The sequence below is a fragment of the Eublepharis macularius genome, chromosome 2 (genome assembly GCF_028583425.1).
Source record: "Eublepharis macularius isolate TG4126 chromosome 2, MPM_Emac_v1.0, whole genome shotgun sequence".
In the NCBI taxonomy this organism is placed as follows: domain Eukaryota; kingdom Metazoa; phylum Chordata; class Lepidosauria; order Squamata; family Eublepharidae; genus Eublepharis; species Eublepharis macularius.
Window position 1 is genome coordinate 143,080,540 of NC_072791.1, and position 26,698 is coordinate 143,107,237.

Sequence of the window (26,698 nt, forward strand, 5' to 3'; positions counted from 1 at the left end):
ATGCATTTGACGAAGTGATTTCCAGACAACAAAAACGTACGTATGCGTGTTTCATCAAGTCATGACTCATGACCAACTCATGGCACCCCCAGCACGAGGCTTTCAAGGCAAATTAGGTGCTTTACAGAGGTGCTTTGCCATTGTTGTTCTTGGTGGTCTCCCATCCAAGTACCAACCCTGCTGAGCTTCCAAGATCTGATGAGATCTCGCTACACCATGCTGTCCCACCATCCATGAAAGCTCATGCTGAAATAAATTTGTTTAATCGCTGAAATGTCATTGACCTCCTATTTCATTCCAAAATGAATTAGTACAAATTAATTACTTAACAGCAAAATAAGCTGGCGTATTTAATGTATCTTGAAAGAACATGACCCTAATAATGAACCTCCCTAGGATGCCACTTTGGGGATTTTAAACTGACCTTGTTAAGCAACTCTGTATATTTAAATGAGTTGACTCTTTTCCTTTATTTTCTGTCTCAGTCAGAATAAAGAGGTCAGTGTCTGCCTTTCCCCTGCAGGTATGGAAATCTGAGTACATATGTATACTGTAGTGCAAAATAAACATCTAAAATAATTTCATAAGAGAACTTTGAATTTTCTTCTTGATGCTAACATGTAAAATGTTGAATAGGGACCTAGATTCAAATCTGTGCTCAGTCTGAATTTACTTGGTAGCCTTTGGCAACTCATTCTTAAGTTTCAGTACCCCATCTATAAAACGGGCATGATACAACTTATTCTGCAGGTATGTTGGGTTGGCAAAGATAATAAAACTACTTCCATATTGTTGTAATTAGCTACTTACCTGATTTTTTCCAAAGCCTCTGAATTCCAATTACCATTATATGAACTGTGGTCACACTACTGCCCTAGGACACAGGGCTGCACTATGATGACTCTTATTTTCTTGTCATAACTTCAAAAGCTACTGACACTTAAAAGATTAGAAGGGAGATAAAAAGACCCCAGAAGAAGGAGCCAAGAGGGCTCAAGCAAGTAGAATGAGGTGGGTGGGTGATCAACACTTCATTCACAATGCACTGATTTATAAATTTGTATTTTATGTATCTGGACATTAAAAACTGATCATAGGAGTACTTGTCACTTACTGAAATTACTAACCTTTACTTTCGCATAAACATGATTTGGCCCAATGACATGCTAAACCAGTAGGATTGCCAACTCCAGGCTGGAAAATTCCTGGATACTTGGGGGTGGAGCCTGGGGAGGGCAGGGTTTGGGGAGGGATGGAACCTCAGTGAAGTATAAAGCCGCAGAGTCCACCCTCTAAAACAGCCATTTTTTCCGGGTGTGTTATCTGGAGACTGTATTCCAAGAGATCTCCAGCCCCCACCTGGAGAATGATAACCCTATGAATCAGTCCAATCATGCCCTATCTGAGCTCAGCTTTTACACATTCTCAGAAAGTAGGTTTGGAAATTCAAAGATGCCTATTTCTTCCCATCATCCACCCTCACCGCTGGACCTGCCATTTTATTATTCCGGGCTACCGTACACATTTATCATGGAAAATTATATGCCATACAGTAGTAAGTAGAGATGTGCGCTTTGGGTTACAGATCCAGGTTTTTAACCTGGATTAGGCCCAATTCAGGATGTTTTGGCATCCCGAATTACTACATGATCGAATGGAGCACAAGTGAACAGGGAGGAATACATGTGAGTCTGTTCACTTGCTGTTCAAGTGTCATTCGGCACTTGTAGCTTGGCCCTCACTCTCAGCATTGTTGAAGTGATTTGGGAAAGCTGAAGCAAAGCTTACCCAGAGCTTCAGGTACCACAGAAGCAATCTTTCCCTTACCATTCCTAAGGAATGCCAAGACGAAACAGTGCTTCCGCTGCTAGTGGGGCTTTCTAGGTGGGGGTGGCGTTTTGCAAGCAAAATTCACCAGATTTGCAGGGGACCTACTCCTACCTGTCCTCTCAAGATCCCCCAAGTTTCAGGAAGATTGAACTTCAGAGGGCCATGTTACGGTCCCCCAAAGAAGGTGCCCCCTCCACCACCGATCTCTATTGTTCCTTATGGGGAAAATTGAGTGGGGAGGGTTCCTAGGTGGCTGAGGGTGGCATTTTGCAAGCAAAATGGACCTGGGCTTGACTGGACCTGATGACTGCACCTGAAAGAGACTGGTTTGAGAGTGATTTTTTTCTTTTGCGGGGAGGGGGAATTTTTTCTTAGTGTGATTCTCTGGTGTGAAGTTGTTCCCCTTGCATCAACTTGGTTGTATGGGGGGTGGGGGTCAGTTTACTTCTAGTTGCAAGAATGTTCCTTGCTTCATACGGTTTTGTGTATTTTAAATTAAATGTTTCTTATTCTGATTCTCTGATGTGAAGGTTGATCCTCGCAGGGAAGAATGGAGATTGGCAGTGGATAGAGGCACCTTCTTTGGGGGGATCATAACATGCCCCCTCAAAGTCCACTCTTTCTGAAACTTGGGTAGTCATGAAAATAGGGTTAGTAGAGGATCCCCTGCAGGTTTGGTACATTTTGCTTGCAAAATGCCACCCCCATCCACCTAGGATCTCCCCAATTTCCCCCATAGGGAACAATGGAGGTCAGCGTTGGATAGTGGCACCTTCTTTGGAGGGCTATAACATGGACCCCCAAAGTCCAATCTCCCTAAAACTTGGGTGGTCATAAGAAGAGGGTTAGGAGAGGGTTCCCTGAAAATTTGAGATTACTAGGGAAGAAAATGCCTCCCGAGGCCCCCAGATAGCTGGGAGTGAGGTTTCCCATTGTAAGATTAGCCAAATCTTCTCTAATAATCCCAAAGCTGTTTAAATACCTGACCTGCTTTGGGTATTTCCTGAATTTGGATTTTCCTGAATTTTTATCTGAATCTTTTTGGGGTGCACATCCCTACTAGGAAGTGCCAGTGGAAGGTAAGAGGCCTTATCTTTAGGCTTGGAGAGTGGAGATCATGGTAGCAGAAATGACTCTGAATGAATCACATCCACCACATTCAGGCCCATTCTCAGATAACTTCTAGCACACAAGAGTAGATCAACTGGCTTTCACAAGCTCAATTCAGAACATTAACCTAAAGAAAAAAGCCATGTTATATACCTCCCCACCTTGGTCCAACTACTGAGCTATATATTCAAAATGTGTGTTCAGTTTGTTTAAAATCAAAGAACTTCCAACAAACTGTTTAACGTGTAAGGTAAAGTTAGAGCTCATTAAACTTGGAAACAGGATGACTTTTTGACAGGAAAATTAAAGCAATATAGGACTTCTGCTGTTACACAGCCCTGAAAAAAGCTAGGCTCCAAGCAATTCACAGTTATTATAATAATTGCTTCAGTCATATGCTGCTGTCACTGCCTGCCATCTATGCAAAAGCTTCAGTAAAAAACAGAGTTAATATTGCTATTCTGGCTGTTTGCAGGCCAGGCTCATTGACCTCTCTGATAAAAGGCTGTCTGCATACAGGTAAAGCAGCTTGCCTTGAAGACCCTGATCTGTGAATGAATGGAGGAAGCAGAACAGACTGCTGGGGAGTCAAATTGCGACTAATTACGTTGTAGGTGACAAACTCTCAAGTTTACCCATCCAAGGAAGACATGTGCAGCACCTACTAACTATGCAGATTTGTGAAGTCAGGACTTCAGAAATCAACTGAGAAATATATTTCCCTCCTATATTCCCAAGCAGCTGTGTCATTCTTGGATTCTGGTGGACTACAGGGATGTGTTCTAGAAGTAGCTCTACACAGCTCTTGCAGGAACAGGAATGGACTGGAATATTATTGGTGTTCATGAAGGAAATAGAAACTGCCCTGCTTAATATCATCACCCCATATGCACCCCAGTAACTCCTTATTCCTTGAATTATCTACAGATAGCATTCCCTTGGAAGACATATATGTATGTGTATATGTTTGTATGCACAAAACAGCAATCTAGGAGCTTTCTGGAACATTGGTGCATCTGTGCCATTGTTAGGCAAACAGCTTCCATATCAGTTCAACACTGTATATCATTACATACTTGTTGCTCTCTGGGATGCTTCCACACAGTGCCCCTTCCTAATGTCTTTAGTTTAGAGGAAGGTTGATGCAGAAGCCACTAAGTTTGAGAGGTTGGTTTTCAAAGCAAACAGGACTCCTGGTGCTTGTCTGATTTACCCTCTTACTGTCTGTAATATTTTACCACTGGGGCCTAGAAAACATCCACTGGTTGAACTATAATTGAATCCCTAGAGAACACATGACAAGGTCAAACTGGAACAAAGGATAAGGGTGGAGAGAACAATGGAACAGAAAGGGAAGATGGGAGACTCAGCCTCTTGCTCTCCCCATTATAGTTCACAGGGATAGTCATGATTTCCCCTCAAACTCAAATGAGTAACACTTGGTGAACTGCATTACAATCTGCTGCAAAAGCGATCAGACTCTTCACTCATAAAGTTGCTCGTCATCATGAATAAACTGAGGTAATTTTCTCAAACTATGAGGTGGCCTATTATTTCTCAGTATGCAAAGTTCTGAGTGGACTGCTTAGAGACACTGGGTCTATGGTGATTTGATTAGGAAAGACTTTGCAGCTGTGGATCTTGAGAAGTGACTTGGAGGAGGAGAGGGAAAAATTGGGTTCAGCCACAAGGAGAACTTGGCAGTTAGTACGGAAACGAGAGAGAGAAGGTAAAAAATAGGCAGATAAAACAGTTTGTATGGAGTGCTTAAAATGTGTTCATTTTTTAAAAGTTTATATCCTGCTTTCCCAAAAGTTTATATCCTGCTTTCCCAAATTTGTTCAAAACAGCTAACAAACAAGTATTTAAAATTTCAAGATAAAATAAATCTAAAGTTCACGGACCAAAACCCAGCAAAATACCAGCAAAGAAATTAAATTAAAGCTCATTGAAGTTTTACCCAAATGCCCTTTGAAAAAGAACCATTCCTTACACGCACTTGAATGACAGAAGGGAAGGAGAAAAACCAGACCTCTTCCAGCAATATTCCAAAGAGCAGGGACCACCATTATAGTGGACTGAGCCCTCAATGAGGCCAGCCAAACTTGGGGGCACAGTGGAGCTACTAACAGAAATGTTTAGAATGACTACAGCCTGATTCAGATTGGTTTGATAAGCAAGAGGAAGCCAGAGCTGAGACCTGGGCCTTTTCTGCATGATCACCAGAAGCTGGGGATTCCAGGCAATGGCCTGGCATTCTGGGAGCTTGTGCGGGGGCGGGGGGGCAGAAATTACATCAGGGAATGTGCCAACATCACTTTTGGGCTAAAACCCAGACAGAACATCAGTGCAGCAATTGATACTCTATTATTACCATAGAGTTTCTACAGAGCCAACTGACGTCAGGTTTTTGCCTGCATGTCATATCAGCACGTAACCCAACATCATTTTTGCCCTCCACCACTATTTCTCCTGCTGAACCAAGAGGCAAGAATGAGTGAAAGGGCCCTTCCCCAGGAGACTGCCTGCCTGAAGTGGGCATTTGAAACTCCAGCCTGCCATTTTAATAGCTATAGTCAATCATTTCATGACAAATCAACACAGTTTGTCACCTGTGGATTGTATCTCAGTCACAGAAGGAAGGGAAAGATAATAAAGACAATTGAAGACCAAGCAATCCTACTTTTTTGTGATAGGACCAGAAGCATCAGATAGCTAACAATAGCATGAATGAGCATCCATTTCCTGCTCTCCCTTCTCTACGACCCAGATGTTGTGCAGCCCTGCAACACCATAGACTTAGCCTTAGCCTTATAAAAACTTCCTCTTTGCAGACCTGTTTTTTGCCACACTTGAATGATTCTTTGACATCACTGCCTTTCTTTTCTCTGAATATTCTGCTGTCAAAGCCAAGGAAGAGGTCACAACCGCAGAGAATTGCAGGGCACAAGACCTGGAGGCAGAACTGGTTACAGACTTGGGAGTCATATCCATTAAAGAAGGGAAACAGAAGGGTTTTTCTCCCCTTCAGGATCTAAAGGCACTGAAAAAAAAGTAATAGCACAGGTTGAGTTTTTTTCAAAACCCCTGAAAAATAATGATCCCCGTGAACAGGGTGAGGCTGGGCTGAAGGAAGAGGACAGGCAGGCACTCACATAAGGCAGCAGGGCAGGAACAGAATCACGGCAGGAGGATAATAATCCTTCCTCAAAGCACTTTTTAAAAAAAGGCATTCAAGCTTACTTTGGCATGACAAAGATCTGAAGGCTGCTGAAGAAAGGGCGAGGTGGTAAAAAAGGAAGTGTGTATTATTAACATTTCTATATTACACAGCTCTAAAACTGTGCTGGGTTATGAGCTAGCCACAGGCATATGTGAATAGGAAGAAAAATTCCACAGTGAATGATAAGGCTGCTGTGTTTGAACACTGGGGCAGAATTAGGACAGGTCAGGCCCACAGCATTTTCCCAGGCCCATTTTGATCATTATGAATAACTAGCATATCCTCTCATTACCATCCTCTCTTATTTCTTCCCATCCCATCTCTCCTTCAGCATCTTCTCTGTTTCCTCCCTTTGATACCCACCCCAGGGGGTGAGGCTTGCTGCAGTAACCCCAGTGCTCCATTCCACATGCATTTGGTATACTTAAACAGAACTTTTATCTACAGCTAGATGTTATAATTAATGGAAGGGAAAGAGGGAAAGAGACACATCTCCAACACTCCCACAAGCGCATTCAGTCAACACAATTAGGTTGTCTGAACAGGCTCACTAACAGATGCCTACGACATCTGTTTTGGTTTCTGTAGGGTAGGTCCAGCTATCCTTGTTTCCACAAACTAAGAGAGAAAAATGTCTATAGAACATCAGACTTCCACACTGACATGACAACATCTGCAGCCTTGAAGTTTAACTTTAACCATATACCCTGCACGGGCAGCAGGGGAGGTGGGATTGATATTGTACTCTGTGAGACATTTAACTTCCACAAACTCCTGCTACAAACTATAGTGGCATTGACTGTATGCCGCTTACGTTGGTAGACTGGATATTCTGCTAGTATACCAGCTACCCAGTTCCTCAATAAGCACCCTCTCTTGAGTTGGCAAAGATACTCACAGATGTGGTGCTGGAGACACCTAGAACTGTAGTTCTTGGTGATTTCAACATACATGCTGAATGCTCAGTGTTGAGGCTGGCCCAGGACATCATAGCTTCCTTGGCAGCCATAGGTTTCCCTCAAATAGCAACAGGAGCCATACATGAGAAAGTTCAACCTTGGACTTTGCTCTGAGCTTTTGAGGGAAAGTCTTTTTTCAGGACTGGAGATTCAGTGTCAGGTCTGTTACCCACAGCTCTTCCATATTGCTTGCCTGATGTATTTTGCATACTGTTTATGTTCACAGGAGCAGCTTGGTTCCCGAGACAGCCTTATCTAGGATGGCTCACCACAGAGACTGAGACAACTCCTTTCGCTTTCCCACCTTCTGTACTAGTTGGGTAGACACCGAGGGTGGGGGCTGGGCGAAAGGGGTGATATACTGTAGCAAGCACTTAACACGTCATTCTCAACAAGAGATCTATGTACAGCCAGAAGCTTATTTTAGCCTTTGGATTATCTATGGACACTTGTACTTTCTGAATATATATTCTCTCAATAAATAACCTTTGACTCAAAAGACCTTGGATTTCTTGCTGCAAGGGGTGGGAGATGAAATCAGAGTATTTTGCTTTCCACAGACTGACATTCAGCTTGAACTACGGACTGACCATTACCTGGTGAAGTCAAGGGTGAACATGGCCCCGATGTCCCACAAAATGGGGGACCAGCTAAAATGGTGTGCCCATGAAGGCTCATTAATCCTTCTGGATTCCAAAATGTGCTGAAGGATTTTAAAATTCCAAACTCAGACCCTATTGAGGCTGCGGTGGAAACATGGAAACTGAAGCTCCTTAACCATTGACAAGACTGCTTCTTGCCAATCCCTCCCTCGCAGTGGAAACCAGCCCTGTGGATCACCACAGAGCTGGGTGACCTAAAGAAGACTGGAAGATGTCTGGCAAGATGCTGGAGGAAAAGTTGTGCTGAATCTAACAGAGCTCATCTGAACAGAGCCTTCTGCAGATAACACCTTGCACTTGGGCTAAATCAACAACTAACCATAAATGTGCTTTCTCTGTGGTAGCCCCCACCTTATGGAATGGCCTGACTGAGGAGGTCCAGAAAATTCCCTCTCTCCTGGCTTTTTGCAAACAATGCAAAACTGAATTGTTCAGGAAGGTTTTATATACAGATTATAGGACTGTGTCATAAAAAATAGCTCAAACAGATACCTTGGTACTGTCTGCTGATGTAGATACACTCCTGTTGGGTAGGTCAATGTTGCTAAAGATGTCATGTTACTTAATTACACTTTAATTCAGAAAGTTTCATCTCTGTGTTCAGCTTTATGCTAGTTTTCAAATTTTCTGCTACCATAGCCTATTGCATTTGTTTTCATTGAATGTTCTGTTGATCATATGCCCTACCTCTTGATTATATTGTATTCACTTGCAGTGTGTAATCTACCTTGGACCTCAGTGAGAATGGAACAACAACATACTTAATCATAAGCAAGTCTCACTTATTTCAATGGGGCTTACTTCCAATATGTATGTTTAGAACTGCAGCCTTCTCCTTCCATAAAACCATTTCACAGTGTCAATCATATTCACGCCATACAAAGCTCTGTAAATCAATAAAGAGCTTCTGCTCTGAGAAGATGCACAATTCTTCAACCACTGGGAAGTAGTATCATTGGTCTGAACTGACTTCCTGCATCACTTAGAAACCTTCATGTATTAAATCTCTTCCTTTCACACAGCTTTTTAAAGACACATCATTCTTTCAGGTAAAGGTGACAACTAGTGCAATTCTAAGTAGGGTTACATCCTTCTAACTCCACTGAAGTCCATGGTGTGTTTAGGATAGCACTGAACCTTACATAAAGCCAGAAAGTCCTGGTGTTAGGATTGGGTTGGGCTACATTACTCAGAAGGCCCTTTGCAAATATGATTCAGAATTAAACTGATTGGTCCAAGTAAATATGAGAATCCATGGATAAACAGGATTTTAACCCTGTTCATTTTAAACATGCAATTTAATGGTATGAACTGAGGCATACATAATGGTGGAGATATGGCAAAAACTGGGAGTCCTTTTCAATAACCCATCCTCTCGCCAAGATTTTAAGCAGCTCTGGAATTTTCCTGACAGACTATTATATAGCATCTTAAAGGACAGAATAGACATACCAGGGCAGGGTGTAGGAATAGACACTATAATTAGATTCAGACTGATAGATCAAAGGGAAGGTGCAATCACAAGGAAAGTGAGCTCCAGGTGTGCCCAGGAGCAGCTTCTGGTAATAAGGCATTAATTCAGTGCAATTCAGTGCCATGTATCTGTAGCAATCCAGAACTCTGAGCATTTTGAAGACATTGAATTAGATGTCACTGAACCTCAGATTTCTTATTGTTCTAGTTGAGAAACTGCAAGAGACACTTGAAATGGGTCATATTTGAAAAGTCCCTGGGACAACACAAGTGCAAACCAAGGCCTGGACTACCCCATGAATTTCTCCATAGCACTGTAAAGGTTGGAGACCAGAGCACAGATGATTCATCATGTTCTTGATAGAAGATGTCAACCGTAATCTAGCCCGTTGGGTGGATATATTCAGTACTAAGAGAGGTTAACCAACAGCAACAAAAGAGGAATTGGGAATTATTTTCAACTGCTCAAATACATCACAGCAGGTAAAGATACATCTCAGGGATTTGGGGGGGGAGGGGGGAATACCCTAAACTATGCCCAGTGTTTTTGCAGAAACATTCATTCCCTTCTGTACAGCCAGTATCAGAGTGAAGCAACTGCTGAAGTTCCCATTCAGTACTTGCTCTAGTTTTGGTGACAAGGTGTTTACGTGACTGGAATAGTTATACTCTGACAGACGGTCATAAATTACAAGCAGGCTTTCCTAATCTCTGGATTACAATCTGGGCTGCCAAACATAGATGTGAAAAACAAGCAGTGGCAATGCAACCCAGATAAGCCTGACTTCCACATTAATAGGAACACACTTTGCTCTGGGGATGCCACTTTTCCTTCCCAAGCCTTAGCTCTGTTCCTTTAACAGCTGTGGCTAGATTCAGCTTTCACCACCACCACCACATCACCACTCTAGAGAGTGCTGCATGGTTGAACGCCTGCCCATAATGGGACTTATAAGGCTCACTGCTGGGGAAACTGAAGTGGCACCCCTTTTCCAACAGAGTTACAGTCTTTAAATCCTCCCAATTTTCTAGAATGCTCCAGACACAATTACTCTGCTTCTAAATAATTACTAGGCTGTACAGTGTCCCATCTGAAAGTCACTAGCTTTGGAAAGAGACATGCAGTGATGAGTAAGGACCTCAAAAGTACATGTTCAAATCCCTGCCCAGTCACCGAATTCACTGGGCTGTCACAGATAATTGTTATGTACATTTACCTGGGAGTAAATCCCATTCAATTTATTTCTGAGTATGTCTTATCTTAAATATATTAACTCAGAAATAAACCCTAATGAGTTTAAGGGGATCCTGCAAAGTATAGTTCAGATCACGGTGCTATACTGTAATAGTTCCCAAGCAGATGGCACACAATGGCAATAAACAGACAACATTAACAGTATAAGCAGAACCTTTTGTCCATTCAGCAGGTTGTGCTACCCATAAGCATACAGGACAGAGGGAGGAATCTAACCAAAGACAACTAGTTACTATGGTCCTGGACAACACAAAGTACAAAAGGAACTGGATGGCAACTTGGGAGTGGTAAATACGGTTTTGTTCCCTGAAGAAAAGGTAATCGTTCTTTCAAAACAAAGAGAAATAAGTGTTCAAACTGACCACTCGGTAAGGCAGTCCAAACTAGGTTTGTATGACTGGCATAATCCAGGCACAAGAGAATTTGACATTTTATAGAGAAGGCAAAGCCATAACCAAATTACTTCCGTAACAAATTGCTGGAGAAGATTAGAGAAGTTACAGGGCGGGGTGATTGAATTTATAGAACAAGGCATTCTTCCAAACCAGGGGACAAATCAGCAGAGAGAAGAATTCACCTTCTAACTCAATTAGTCATCAGATAACATATCACCATTGGTCACTGCGCTTATCTTTTATTTCTTAGACTTTTGCATATAAATGTCAGACTGTACCTTTTGCATTTCATGGTCCTTTAACCAACTATGCAACAACCACCCCCATTGTGTGAGTGTATATATAAAGATTTGCTTCATGCTTTGTTCATGTTACAATAAATATGCCTATCTTTAAGGCACTGCTGGACTTCTTTTTTGCTTTTGCCTCAATTTTTGATTCTTTGAATGTCTTTGGGACCCAAGATAAATTTTTAAATGTACAAGCCCCTTCCTTGAGGGGACATCTCAGGAAACAACCCCATTATTACCACTAAAACTGACAATGGCAGCTTCTATTGTATAAGACACAATACTGTAGTTGGAGTAAACTTATGACACTGACTAAACACAGCCACCTACACACAATGTATTCCTGGAAGCAGCGTTCAAAGCAATGCAACAATGCTAACTCCTCCATGGCACTTTTTTTCCTCTGTGCGTTTTACAAGCCAGTTGATTACTGTAACTATACTATTCTGGATAGCTTCTAATCCCCATTTTACAGGTCAGGAAAACTAAGGCACATCAAGAAGCGAGTTAAGAGAGTTCAACAGAGAGTGCTGGTATAGAATAGTGGTTTTGAAGTAGGGCTTGTAATATTTGTCTTACAAAGCAGTTTAAACAGCACTTTGAACAGAAGCATTATATGAACACCAAGTATTAACCATGCAAGCACAATCAACTCACAGTTCTCTCTCCATCAACTGCCACCCCATACCGCTATACCTGGACATGCAAGAACAGAGGCCCACTTCACACTCTTTGCTTTAGAAGGAGGACCCATTACCAGCCGCCCCCCCCCCCCCATGCCATCCACCCCAGAGCCTACCTTTCAGCTCATAGTCAAGAACAGCTCCATTAGTCCTGGGGGCCGAGTGGCTCTTCTGCAGCATCCTCATGCGGACCTGCTCCTGTACCCGGGCATTCTTGAGCACTTCGGAGTCCTGCGTCTCCTTGTTTTTCCTGTCCAGTTGCTGGTCAGAGGGCAATGCCAAGGAGCACACGCCATCCTCCGGCTGTAGAGCCGACAAGAAGAAATTACTTTCCTGCATGGCAGCCAGGCAAGGTGAACATTAAGCAGCCCAACTCTTCCTTTCGTTGACTCTGCCAGGCACTGAGGCCTTGTGTGGACAAGAGGTATGTTCCTCAGCGGCTTACTATAGCCCTTCAGTACACGCTGCTCTGAAACCAGGTAACCTGAGTGGCACGTTGGCGCTCCAGAAGTCGGTTGCTTACTCACAGCTGAGTCCGGGTGTCTGCCGGGCCCTCCCTCAGCTTAGTCAAAAAGAGTTTCTCCACTCAGGACGCGCGCACCCCTCCTCCCCAGCCCACACCATTCTTGTCCTCCTCGACGCAGAGAGTTTCCTGGGACAGGACTCTCGCCTCTGTACTGTATAACAACACATACATGGTTACACCCCTCTCCCTAGCAACTAATAGCAGGGAGGCAGGCTTTAAGGCAGCGCAGGTCAGCCAATTCCACCTTAAGCAGGTGAGGTACTTGGCAAGTAGGGACTTTAAGGTGGAATTCCAAGGATGCAAAGATGTAAGAACTAGCCCTGCCCTGCCCTAGCCTAGCCTAGCCTCTCCTCTCCACCCCAGCGTGTCAGCTGTATAAACTAGTAAGAGCGGTTTATGGGTGCGGTGCCTTCAGGGCTGGGGTTGGGCGTTGTATGGGGCGCGGCGCCTTCCTCTAGACCTTGGTTTGCAAGAAAATTTTTACGCTACAAAATGTTTCTGTCCGGCCAGTTGAGCTTCCCTGCTCCTGGCCAGCTCTGGCAAACCTTTCAAGTGAATACAGAAGAGGAGAGAAGCAAGCAGGCCCAGAGCCCGTACAAGCCGGCTGTAAGCTCCAGAGCGGCCGTCCCGCCTTGGCCGAACCCAGCTTTGCCCGCTCCCCTCTTGTGAAATATTAGCGCTGCGCAGCTTCCATCTCATTCGTTGTCCCAGAAGCCGAGGCGCTCGAGCGAAGGCAGATCAAAGTCCAGGCTCTCGCTCCGCTCCCCAGCTAGAATTCCAGGCGAATTTCTTTGCAAAGAACGGAAGAAATACGAGGCGCAGAACTTTAGGAACGGTTGGAGACGGTTCAAGTTCTGGCAGCCTGTTTATCTTCCCATCAGCAACCATTGTCTTTCAAAGAAACATCCCGTGGGTGGTGTTTACAAATGCAGCGTGACTGGGCAGTAAGAAATTTTGCAGGGGCTCCTAGATGCTACTTCAGGTCATAAATGCCGCTTTCTCACACCTTAGGAAATGCAGGCGAAAGGGACTATATATACTGCAAGAGCAAAAGGGGAAATACTCGTTCTGTTACACCTGCAATAAAGCTACTACTTCTGTCTAGAGGAAATAGAACTAGGTGCAGAGACAAAGAACTGCCCTCATCTCTGTGGGAATAGCCTCAGATCAATTACGTTTTAGGCAAAAATCTTAAAATTATATGCACGCTGCTGTTTTCACCTCTTGCGGCCATGCCATTTTGCCAAGCACCAACAGGGCCTACACATGCACACTTAAAACCATTCCCATGACAGCATCTTGAACTAATAGCCCTGTTCACATTACAGCAAATGCACATGCCTTCTTCATTTATATCTGTCTGTAAAAAAAGAGACAACGTGCATTCATTCAGCAATTAAAGCTAGGGATTTGTACTTGGATAAATGTGGGACTTGTATCACACATCAAGTTGTACATGCTTGAATGTAACCTGAGAATTATTTAATGCATGTATTTTTTTTAAAAGTGTACACCGTGTATAGATTTATGTGCATTCACTGTAACTTGTGAAGTAGGCTACTCAGTTTATTACTTAAAGTCACTAGTCTAAACTCCTTGAACACCTTGTTTGTCTCTTTTTGTTACTGTTGTCCCTTGCTCATTACCTGATCTAGTTTTTGCATCTCTATAGCATCTGGCCCTTCCATGTTTCATTTGCTCCTTGCAGATCTAACTGAATAAATGGAAAACAGGTCAACCATCTCAAGCATACGAAATTCTAGGAAAGCTCAGGGCGGTGCCTGGGCAGGGCAGATTCTGGAGAGGGTTTAGAGCTCAGCAGTGATGCTATAAAGCCAGCCCTCCAAAGCTGCCATTTCCTTCAGTAGTCTGGAGATCAGGAGGAGTCCATGTCCCACTTTGAGACTGATAAGTCAAATTTCTCTACAGTCAATAACCATGCTCATAAGGGAAAGTTTTACTGGCTCTGAACTTAAACTATGTTGCCTTATGTACTACCTGTTGTTTTAAATATGTGCTCCTATGAGCTTCATGTTGTCTAATGGCAGCCCTAGAATTGCTTATTTTCTGTTTCAGCATTACTAATGCTATGTCTTTGTAAACCTGTGTTTATTTACCCTATGGCATTGTTTATGAAAATGTCCTTGAAATTGACTGTACTAATCTCATACTGTGTAATCCTCCTTGAGTCTCGGTGAGAAAGGCAAACTATAAATAAATAAATAGCAGGAAATTCAACATATACCAAATGATAGCAAGATGGTGGATCTAGGGATAACCTATGCATTTGTCTCATACATGTACCACCCTAAGGGCCATGGTCTCTGTTTGACTGTACTCACTCACATGCAGATATCTATGCTGCTAGGAACAGTCAAAGGGTATTTCATCTCTTCTGAGTCTTCTCCTCTCCCAACTATGTGAAAAAAAGCCTTTGAATTATTAAACTGCCTGGACCATTAGCACAGACTAGCTAGACTTACGAGATTCAGAAGCTTTTGCTAGGGTTACCAACTTCCAGAGAGTGGCTGGAGAGCTCTTGGAATTGCAATTGATCTCCAAGCCACAGAGATCAGTTCCCCTGGAGAGAGTGGCTGCTCTATGGCATTATACCCCGCTGAGGTCCCTCCTCTCTCCACACCCTGCCCTCTCCAGGCTCTCCCCTCAATATCCAGGAATTTCCCATTCTGGAGCTGGCAACTCTTCAGGTGTGGGCCTTTGTTCCAGCCTTTAAAATGTATGGAGTAGATACCACAGCCAAGCGCAGTGGGACCTTTGGACATGACAGCAACTGAAGCCATTAACAGAATCACACCATCTTCTCTCTTGCAGAGCGCTAACTGGTTTATTCATCTCTGGGAGAAAAATATATTCTTGTTAATATTCCTGCTGGAAGTTTTCAGGCACAATAATCAAGACACACAGCTCTCCATAAAAATGGTTTTCCTTTGGGTAGTCTTCTCTAACCAACTAATAATTAAGTAGCATTTGTGGAGCACTGTCAGATGTCCAGATGAAAGACTTTCTGGACTTGTAGAGTGTTAATCATGGTAATAGTCAGACCTAGCCCAGCTTGGCTTTCAAATTCTGCACAGCACAGCACAAATAATGTCAACTATCCAGCTATTAAACATTGTATGTCTAAAGTATGAATAATCAACCTAGGTTAAAAAAGTACTCCCAAATTAAGATGGCCTCATTACAAATAGTGTCCTTCTGTGAGCTGGTAGGAAACTAAGGCGTGTAAAGTACAGCTGTTAATCAGAAGTGGAGCTAAGCTTAGCACTCAGCACTGCAGTTCCCTTCCCAGTCCTGTGCTTAAATTTAACTGGGCACCCCCGTTTGTATCTGCAGTTGGTATCCCCATTCATTTTAAACAATAATAATTCCCTGGAGATGAGATAGGAGTCTGAGGGGAGTGTATTATTTTAATCTTTCTTTATGATGGATGGCTAGAAATATAAAGATTGGACAAGACTGGATTATTAGGAAAACAGCCTTCAATGTGACTCATTGCACTGAACAGCCTGAGAGAAGAGTGGCCCTCCAGATTAATTACTGCTGAGAGAACCCTGTGATGTCATTTTCTCATGACTCATTTTAAAATCTGGATTGAAGTGGTGGGAGGCACCTTCTGATAGAAATTACCTCTGTAGTAATTGTATCATAAATAAGTATCCCTTATTTAGTTCAAAGTCTAATTGTTGGGACAAAATCCTCAATGTGCTAGGCTGGTTCCAGAAAAAACAGGTTTTTGGGGTGTCATGTCCTCATTTGGTGTTCCTGTTTCTCAAGCCACATGGAGATTGTGAAGATTTCTGTTCTGATTTTCTTTGGTTTATATAGCAGGGTCTGGATGGATCAGTACAGATTGGTGTCACAGTTCAAAAGAAGAGCACTTCTAACAATGCTACAACACTAGCTTAAGCCATGTGGGAAGCTGCTATGTAGTTAGTTAGTTAGTTAGTTAGTTAGTTAGTTAGTTAGTTAGTTAGTTAGTTAGTTAGTTAGTTAGTTAGTTAGTTAAATTTATAGGAAGTAGAGAGACTGAGCGGGAAGGTAACATGGTATAACCTGATCTCGTCAGATCTCAGAAGCTAAACAGGGTTGATTCTTAGATGGGCGATCACCAAGGAAGGCACTGGCAAACCACCTCTGTTTCTCACTTGCCTTAAAAGCCCTTTGCTGGGGTTGCCATAAGTTGGTTGCCTGACACAAGGTAAGTGCCAGGGACTCTACCCTCTTGGCAGGAGGGTAGAGGAACCTGGCAACTCGAGAGACTAATGTGAATATCTAATAACCGAGCCAACCTTGAGGCCCAGTGAAACTTCACTTTGTACAGGAACCTTCCATGAGAGAAAACTACATTCCTTCCCTGGTGCTGTCACCCATATTGCTGCCTCCTTGATCCTTTTATGTAGGTGGTATCAGGAAGTATGAGGAGAGGACTAGGGAGGAAAATTATTACCAGAAGGGGGCAGACATCTGCCTCGTGTAGTAATGACTGTATATACATGTGGGAATAGAGGAAAAAATAACATGTGACATTAAAAACCTAAACTATTTGGGGTTTCTAACCTTTATGGACTAAGTCTTTTGAAAATGTAAAATGAGTGAATTGAAAAATGAAAAGCAATTAGGATATTTCTACCTTGGGTTATTTTGGGGTCATTAGAATGCACATCCTCAGTTTTGGCCCCCTCCTTATAGAATGGCCTGCCTGGCTTTCCACAAACTATGCAAAACTGAATTATTCAGGAGGGCTTTTTACACAATTAATAGGTAAAGGAATATGGACTGCAGACTGTGACCCTTCTGTTGTTGCAAATAGTGAGGTTTATGGCATTTAGCCATGGACCAGTTTGGCCCAGCCCACATAATTTGAATATGGTGCAAGGCCAGATGGGTGGGAGCTGAGGTGAGTGGCTCAGCCAATCTGGACGGAACAGCAGGGGAAGTTGCTGGCTACCCTCTCCCTCCCTGATGAGGAGATCAAGTCGTTTTTCCATCGTTTAATATGGTATGTTAATTTGCATAGGTTTTGTTTCAGCTCTGTATCAGATTTCTGCTTGTTTTCAAATTTCTGCAATTCATACCCTAGTGTATTGTTTATTGAATGTCCCAGCTGTTGATGGTATTAATTTACACTTTGTAATCCACCTTGAGTCTCAGTGAGAAAGGTGGACAATAAATAATGTAAACAAAAAACCAAACAATGTATGAGTGGGTAGTGTGGGCATGTCCTCTCTCCTTTTCCTGCTTCCTACTCTCCTTCCAACCTACCAGCCAGACTATTTTTATTCCCCCCCCACCCCCCAATTCTTCAGCTTTTCCTCCTTCCCCCTCACTGGCATCTTCTCTCTGGGAGCAGTATGGTTGAGTTGCGCAGTGCCAGAAGCTGAGCCAGGCCCAGTTGCACACTGCTAGCCAGGCCAAACTATGCCCAGTTGTGTGGATAGTGAGGCTCAGTTGTCACCTCTGGGCCTGTCCCCAGTGAGTCCTCCACCATCAGAGGGCATAACAGGGGAAGGGAACAGGACATTTGCAGGGCTGCTTTGACCTATAGTACTCCCCCCAGCGTTTTGCATTACAGAACACCGGAGATAGGAGGCTCAGCAATAATGTTGTGATTGCCTAGGGACATCCAAGATGGCCACTGAGATCTCAGTGGGCATTCTATTCTTAAAGGTACAGACATTGTTTCTATTATTTGGGTCAGTTTTAATCCCCCAATGTGTTTTTAATTTCAGATTTTTCTGCAAATCTAGGGCTTCCTTCTGGTTTGTAGAAAAATCTCATCTATCTGTTCCTAACTCTGTTTTGCTGACTTGTTAATCTACATGTTGTGGATTATGATATGACAATGTTAACAAGATTATACTTTATAACTTTTTTCAGGCAATATTTTACCAGCCATGAAGGGCAAAGCTCAAACTGTATTTGATTGCTACCATTCCATTTCTTGATTTTGTTTTTTTATGTGAATGTTAGACTATGTCCTGATGGCAGCAGCTGTGGAACCGAAGAATATATCATGAAAAAATTAACTCAGATGAAAGGCTATGGGGGCTGAGTTGGGGTCTTGCCATTTTTGTTAATTTTACTAGGCCACTAGGATTAGCAGTAGTCAGCATGTGAATCAACACAGGCCCTGTGTAGGTTGCAGTTACTAAATCATCCCACTCAAAATTCACAAGACTCTCTGTCTCAGTTCCCTTAGCACCTTGTCAGTGAGGGTCAGACTAGATGTGCAGGTTTTTAAAGAGTTGGGCTCCCACAGCCAGGCAGCAGCTGAGGGGAACGGCTGTTAAAAAATAAAGGACAGCCCAAACGGCCTCAGGACACCACAGTGGGGAGAGGAAGAACTCTTGCCTCTCCCCCCCCAGCTGTTTCCCTCTGTCAAAATAGCACAGGGGACAGTATTTCCCTGTTTTTACTGCTCCATATGCACAGAATACTCCACCTGGAGCAGCAAAATTAGAGGACCCCTCCCCATGCTCACTACAGCTTGAGGCGGGGTGCAGGAGCCCTTCCCCCCCCCCAGTGGTGGCATTCTGAAGCAATTTGGGCTAGGTTGCCAGGTTCTCTTACCCTCCCAGTGGGAGGGGTGTGGAACCTAGCACTCACCTTTTGAGAAGTGCATGCATGCTCCCAGCGCAGCATGATGACGAAAGTGATGCCATCGCACAGGCTGCAGGAGTGCTCCCATGCTTTGCACCTGGTTAATTTTTAAAGAATCTGCCCATTTAGGGTGCAGATTGGCCCAGCGCGAAGCATGGGAGCACTCCTGTGGCCTGCGCGATGACACCTCCCCTGGAAATAACATCATTGTGTCTGTCTGGAGCGTGCTCCAGGAGGCCCTTTACCCCACCTTTCTCCTCTGCAGGCCAGGTAGGTGGGGGCAGGATGGTGGGGGCAGAGGGTGAGAGCGTGGGATCCCCCGTCCCCACTGAGGGACCAGATCACAGCTAACTGTAAAGAAGCCAACCCCATGGCTTGTTACTTTTGTGTGCCGAGGTTGTTCTATGTGAATATACTGATATGAGAACTGTGATTGGTGGACCTGTGGAGGACCCCTGATGAAGCTTTAAGAAACAAGTTTAAAATCAGCCGGCCCCTTGTTGGGCCCATGAAGGGATTTTTCTCCCATATGATATGGGTCCACCTAAAGAATTAGCAGAACAAGAATTTTTTATGAGCATTGAATGTGTTATACCTACCTACTTGTCCTTTTTGGATCCTCTGGAGCACCTCCTTCCACAAGAAATTAGAAGATTATTATTTATTTGAGAGCTATATTGCTTATTTGGGTGCTAGTGGACTTTGGATTGTGATATTTATCGATATTTATAGATTGGTCGTCGCCTTATTATATATGAGAGAATCTGAAACTTTGTATAATGCTTATTTATTGTGAATGATGGATATCTATTAATGTATTTATTGACTTATAGCACTTGAACACTTTGCACTTTAATAATGTATAAATTTATATATAGTCTCCTCACATTAGTATTGTTGCATTAGTTTCTTTCTTGTATAATTCCCCAGGTGTGGTTTTCCACTCTTTTTTCCCACTGGGGGACCAGCAACCCTAGTTTAGGCTCCCCTTAATTTTTATAGTAGCCATTCCTCACAGCTGCTATGTGGCTGTGAGGAAACTGATTTGGGTCTCAGGAACCTGAACCTAACTCTCTAAAAACCTGCACATCTATTTTGACCCTGAACTTCAACCAGTTTGCAAAAACAAGTATCTTTTTCCTAGCTATTTCCCCAACATTCCTCTAACCGTATACCAATTTAACATAGCCACCTAAATTTTTCTTATTTTTTGTTGGAGAGGAGAAAGTGGTAGTACAGAAAAGTTACTGGTGTGTGTATGGGGGGGTGGGCGGGTTGAGTGCTCCTGCACAGCACTATTATTTTAGAGGACACAAAAGTCTGACCTCGCAATCTCCAGAGTAGGTAGTGTATATATATATATATGGACATTTCCTAAAAATTAAGAGTTGGTTTTAAAGTATTGTGGGAAGAACTCTGCTGAATGGAACTTTCCTGTCTTGCCTTTCTCAGTGTGGCCCCCTTGCTCTCACAAATGTTGCCTCTGGGGGTCAAGGGACCCTCCTGGGAACAGTACAAAGTGTAAGGTATGGCTTTGTAGTAAGACAGATAAATCTGTGAAAATCCTCCTCTCCTGGAGGAGTGACTTTCTATCAGTGAAAATTTGGTCCTATGTTTCCACTTGTGCACCAAACACAAATCTGGGACATGTTCAGCGTACAGAGCTGCTGTTAAGTGGTTGGGTTGTGAATCAGCACTCTGCTGGATCAAATCCCACTACTACCATGAATTCTGCAGGTGGTCTTGGGTAAGCCACTCCTCTCAGCCCCAACTCCCCAGCTTTATTGTGGGGATGATAATAACACTGACCTTGTTCACTGCTCTGAGTGGGGCACTAATCTGTCTAGAAGAGCAGTATATAAGCACAGTTGTAAGTGCAGTTATTATTATCCACCATATGCAGAACGTGCTTGCTGAAATTACTGGAAGTCTGTACTGGTTGACTGAAACTTGCAGTTACCATAAGTGACCAGTTGCAGGTGCAGAAGGAATTTTGGATGCATCTTCATGCTTGAAAATCTGCATTTCAAAAAGTCCGTCTTATACATAATACAAGCATGGGGGTCCTATTGTCACCTGTGATGAAACATTTAAGTGAACCAGCCCCATTCCAGAAAGGAAGGCTCCATGCTCCCACCATGATAACCTTTCTTTATTCCAGATATAGAAAACATGGCTGTTAGGACAACCACTCAGGGGAGTTTAGTGGCATCAGTTCTCTACAATGGAAAGACATGGCTGAGTTCTCATGTAAATCAGCTTGAGCAGTGCATGTAAAGGAGCCCAGCACAGGCTGCAAGATAAGTCTATTCTCCAAGCAGAGGTATTAAAGGACCACCTTCTCCAATATGAATCTACTTGATTATTTTGCTCTTCATCTGAGATCTTGCTTGGTGAGTGACCTCTTGGATGAGGTTCTTTTTGTAGCAGCTCAGTTTTAGAACAACCTTCCCTCTATCTTTTGCCTGATAGAGATGCCATCTAGCCAGAAATTGGCTGGACATGGTTTTCCTCACCTGCCATCTGCTGGGAGGTTTTTAGTTTGCATGAAGAAGAAGATTTCCCCAGGCAAGTTTGTCCTCTTTGCCCTCAACAGGCATCTTTAAAAGCAGTGCAGTGAGCCACATGTTCCTGTTGCCAGGACAATCAAAATGGTCAGATGCACATAAGAGGAACCTGTGTGTCTACTTGACACTTTGTGTTCTTCCTTACTTTCTTGAATGGCCTGCTGCTTTGCAGGGATTTTAAATACTCTGTCATAGAGTCAATGATTGTCCTGCAGCATGGCATGGGAGATTTGCTCTGCATGGGATTTGAATTCTCTGCTATGGATAATCTTTTTGAACTAGATACTCCCAGCCTCAATGTTTCCTCTGTGTAATATGAATGAATTGCTTTCCAGAATAAATACTTATTTCCTTAATATGATGCATGCATGTTTGTTATATAGGTAATTAAATCTGTAAACTACAGTGCTTGTACCTGCTTGAGTTTTATTTTCTTCCTTGTGTGTGCTTGTGGCAGAATAGGAATTTGGATTGTGGTAGGTCTATCTGTGTTGTCCTGTTATTATGTATGGGTGTATTGTTTGGTGGGGCTTGTGAGCATGTGAAACAGCTGTGCACCCTAAGGGGATGGAGTGTTTTCTGACAGCTCTGCTTTTTGACTCCTCTGGACCCACCTCTGAATGGGTGATCCCACCTCTGCTCTTTGCCAGATTTGTTCCTTCTGAGCACGGCAACCCTAATGCTTGATCACAAATATGATGGGTTTTTTTTGCTGTATTTGCTGTTTGTCCAAGCATTTTAATGGGTTTGCTTTACTGTCATGGCATTGCTTATAGTACTGTTGCTTTATTTCTGGTGTTGTATTGCTATTTTACTGTTTGTGATGGTTTATTTCTGTGTTACTATGATGCTTCTGTTTTATCACCAAATTATTGTATTGTTTCTGGATATAGTTTGGATTGTAATCTTGTGCAGTTTGCTGTGTTTTTATTATTTTATTATTTTTGATTTTGTAAATCACTTGGAAATTTTAAATTGGAGCCTATTAAATAAATACTTTCTTAGATAACACCACACTGGTATTCTAAAACCTTCTGCCTTCAAAGAGCCTTTACACATTGACTTGTCTGCTGAGAATAGGGATGCCAGTTCCCACCAGGGGCAGGGGATCCCCTGCTCCCACCCTCCACCCTATGCCCCTGCTTACCTAGCCCACGGGGCGGGGGGGGGGAGAACGTGCCTCCCAGGTTGGGCCCCTGGGCAGCACGGTGCTCTCCCAGGCGGCATGACATTCTCACAGGTGGTGCGTTCCTGTGCACCGCAGCACCCCAATTTGGCTAGATTTGGATAGGATTCAGCCCAAATCAGGCCACTGCAGAGAACGAGAGCACTCCTGCACTCCACAGCAGCTGGATTCTGGTTGAATGAGCCCAGATTTGGGCCCAAATTGGCCCAAATTGGGCTGTTGTAGAGCGTGGCAGCATTCCCATGCTCTGCAACGGCCCGATTCAGGCCGATTAATGGTCTGTTATGGTTCTATGTCCTTCCACCCTGGGAGCAGAAGCACTCCTAGGGTGGCCAGTGACCCACATGATGACATCACTTTCTGGAAGTGATGTCATCGTGCAAGCCGAGAGTGCGTGCATGTGACAGGATACAGTATAAGGTGAGTGCCTGGCCTCTGATCCTCCGCTGGGGCAGTCGAGGGACCTGGCAACTCTAGTTGAGAAACTCCTGCAGTCTGTGATGGAACCCTATGTATTACAGAGGATTCTAGAATGCATAGTCATTTCATTATGCAACATTATGAAATGTGGTTGCACATTACAAGGCAGGATTGGTAGAGATTGGAAAATCTCCTATATGCTATCAATCATCTTCTCACTGAGAAACTCCTAATAAGTTTCAGAGAAACCCTGAGGTATCTAAAACACATTCTGCAAAATACTGCAGTTCTGATTTGTTTGGTGTAGTGTGTAGTATGTTTACAACTGCTTTTTACATAGCCCTGCCATTCAGAAAAACTTGGTTTTTGTATCCATGATGTTCCTCACAGTACACACAAGTGTACCCAAAGGGTTAATGTCTGGGAAGTCTACTAATATGAGACCAAAGTGGCTGTTGCGTATCCACAGATGTCCAGCAACAGACCTACCCTTATATATGTGTCTGTATGTGTAAAGGGGAGTACCACACAGATGTTGACATCTGTGTGGTCAATGGACATGCAAATCCAGTCTACATGATTAGTTTTTGGTCATGTTCTAGCAGACAACATACATCTTTGCTAAGTTTTGTGTCTCCTGCATCGGTCAGAGTAGGCCTAGGTAAGGAGTTAAACCTGGGACACTGAGAACAGCAGCACACCCCACACAAACAGGGTTTGTGTGTAGCTGTAGGCTAGTGGCAGCATCTTAAGATCCACCTGCCCGTGTTTCCACCTGCTCTGGTTTTAGTTCCCCCTCAGCTCAAATGTCTCTCTCGCAGTCAGTCACAAAAGCAATGAAACCTACTCTTGCAGGGCAATCAATACACTTTTGTCCCCACCCTCAGCATCAAGGCAGCCTTATCATTAGTGGAGAACACAAGAAAGGAAAGCTCCTAGTGAAAGGCTGTGAGCCATCATCAGTAGAGACAGCTTCATGCATGAAAACAAAGAAATTCTAACAGATGGTAGAATGCTGCAGATGGAGACATTTTGAATCAATATTATAAGCGCCGGGGACCAGTTGTTGTTAATGATTTTAGTAGCGCTTTTAACATGTAATATGTGTTGCAATCTTTATCTAGTTCATGTTCATAAGGAGCCAGTGAGGCAGGTAATGAATGGCAGCTTTACAGAAAGAGGATCAAGGCAGAGCTTAGCTAGTCAAGCAGTGCACCTGCTGTCTGCTTGGGTCTGGATTGGGTGTAAATGGATAGTCCTGCTGTGCAGTAGGGGTTGGGATAGATGAACATATGCAGCTGCCTTATACAGAGTCAGATCTTTGGTCTGGACATGAGCACAAACTACAAAAAAACCAAACTGCATGGTTTGTGGTTTGTGGCATTTTCACAAACCAGGAACCACGAACTCCCACGAACTGGGGCAAGTTCACGAACCAGTTTATGGTTCGTGGGGTTTAAATGCCCCTTTCCGGCTGCTTAGCAACTGCAGGGAAAGGGGTATTTAAACCCCCAGATCAGCTGGCAGGTGGTGGGGGGATCCCCCCCCATGGCCTGACAGCTGATAGTTTAAAGGGCCCCTTTCGTGCTGCTTGCAAGTGGCAGGGGATTCCCCCTGCCACCTGCCAGCTGATGGTTTAAAGGGACCTGCCACTTGCAAGCGGCAGGGCCCTTTAAATGCCCCAAAGCCCACAAACCCCAGCCCCCCCTTACCTTAGCTCTGCTGCTGAGGTGGTGGAGGCTGCGTCCAGCAGCAGTGGCTCCAGCCTTCTCCATCACCCTGCAGGGTCGCGACCTCCTCCCCTTCCTCCCACGAGGGGCGGGAAGGGCGTTTTTGGCCTCCTCTGCCGCTGTGTGGGCCCGCCCTTCCCACCCCTCACAGGAGGAGGGGGAGGAGGCCGTGGGCCCGCTGCAGCCTCCACCACCCCAGCAGCAGAGCCAAACATTTATGTGTATTCTATATGCTATAAAAGCAATGAATAAATGCCTGAAAATTTCCTTCTGTGATGGAGGAGTTAGCAGGAAGATAGCTTCCAGCTCAGAACAAAGTTAAGCTCTTATGAATATTTTTCGGTCACAGCATGGAGACGGACTGATGTGAAGATTTCCCTAGTCAAGGGGAGCTTGATTACTCAAAAGAATAATCCACTATATGTTACTGCCATTGTGTGCCATCCACTCTGTATCTCAGTTACTACTACTGAGAAACTCCCATATGCCAGTTATATTCCTCAGACAGCTTTCTTCTTGTGGTGCACTCTCTTAGGACTATCTACATAGCAACAGCTAGTTCACAGGCTCTCTCTGTGGTAGGGACAATGGCCTACCTCTGGAATGGCCTGTTAGAGGGGTATGGAGGGCAGCTATATGGGCTGCATTTAGAAAGGTATACAAGACAGTCTATTTCAGAGGTAAAGGGTAAACTGTTTTGTCAGGTTTGGTTGCATTTGTAATCTGTGTTTTTGGTGAATGGTCTGTTATGGTTCTGTGTCCTTGCAACTTGTTGTGTTGTGTTAACTATCTTAAATCTAAGGAAATAAGGCAGGATATCATTATTTTGAATAAATATTCCTTTCCTGTGAGTAACACTGTTGAATGAGCCCTGCATTGGGCTCACATAGTGAAAACTAGGGAGAAGAGGTAAACATGTCCCTACTATTTTTCATAATGGAAGGTGATTACTATGAATAATTTGTTCAGTAGCTTGTAGGAACAGAGCTGGGGGTGTGGCTTATGAGTATCGGTTGAGTTGAGTTGGAGTTTGTGGACTTAATTATGTCCCCTACCTTTTCTTCTGAAATTTGAGCACTGAACAACATACTATATTGTTAGTTGATGTTTGGAAAATTTGTGATGGCCTATGGCTATAGACATTAAACTCTTTTGGTACTTTGGTACTATATTGTTGATAGCAGAGGTACTACTGATTTCCCCCTCCTACATGCTGTCTTAAGAGCCCCAAACACTTCCAGAAAGGCCAGTACAACTCAAATGGTTCTATCTCACTTTTTAAACATAGGATGGTGTAGTAGATGATGCAGCATAAACCAGCTCTTTGCTGCCACAGGTATGATGCTCTGTAGTAAGCTGCCTGACAAGTCATTATTGCATGATCTTATCTACTACCTAATAGAAATCTATAATTAGTAAAAAATAATTGTGTGTGTAAATTAAGGGAGTGCTGCTGACTCGCCTCTGTGAGTTACTTCAGTTCTGCAAATGAAAGTGACCAGGTGCAGAGAAAGAGTTATTCTTTTGTTCCAGAATATAGCAGCTCTGTATCACTTAATGGATGTCCCTCAGGAACCATTGTCTTTCCCCTCTTTTTTTCTTTTAATGTGTCCAGGATGCTGAGTGTAATAAGAGCTAGCGTGATATAGTTGTTAGACTGTCAGACTAGAATCTGGGTGGTTTGGACCTCCACTCTGCCATAGAAGCTTGCTAGGTGACCTTGGAACAGTCACACACTCTCAGCCTTACCTACCTCAAAGGGTTGTTT

General features: G+C 43.6%; 1 protein-coding gene across 3 annotated transcripts in view; it reads right to left on the reverse strand.

Moving 5' to 3' along the window:
- PKP3 (plakophilin 3) overlaps window positions 1-26,698 on the reverse strand; it is an 84,870-nt gene that overhangs the window by 42,234 nt on the left and 15,938 nt on the right. For 2 of the 3 annotated variants that reach the window (XM_054970676.1, XM_054970677.1), the window contains one exon: window positions 11,997-12,183. In XM_054970676.1, the coding sequence (XP_054826651.1) occupies window positions 11,997-12,183 (187 nt within the window). Of the gene's footprint in view, window positions 1-11,996; window positions 12,184-13,003; window positions 13,221-26,698 lie in introns of those variants that run through there. The other variant, XM_054970674.1, reaches the window with a different exon arrangement.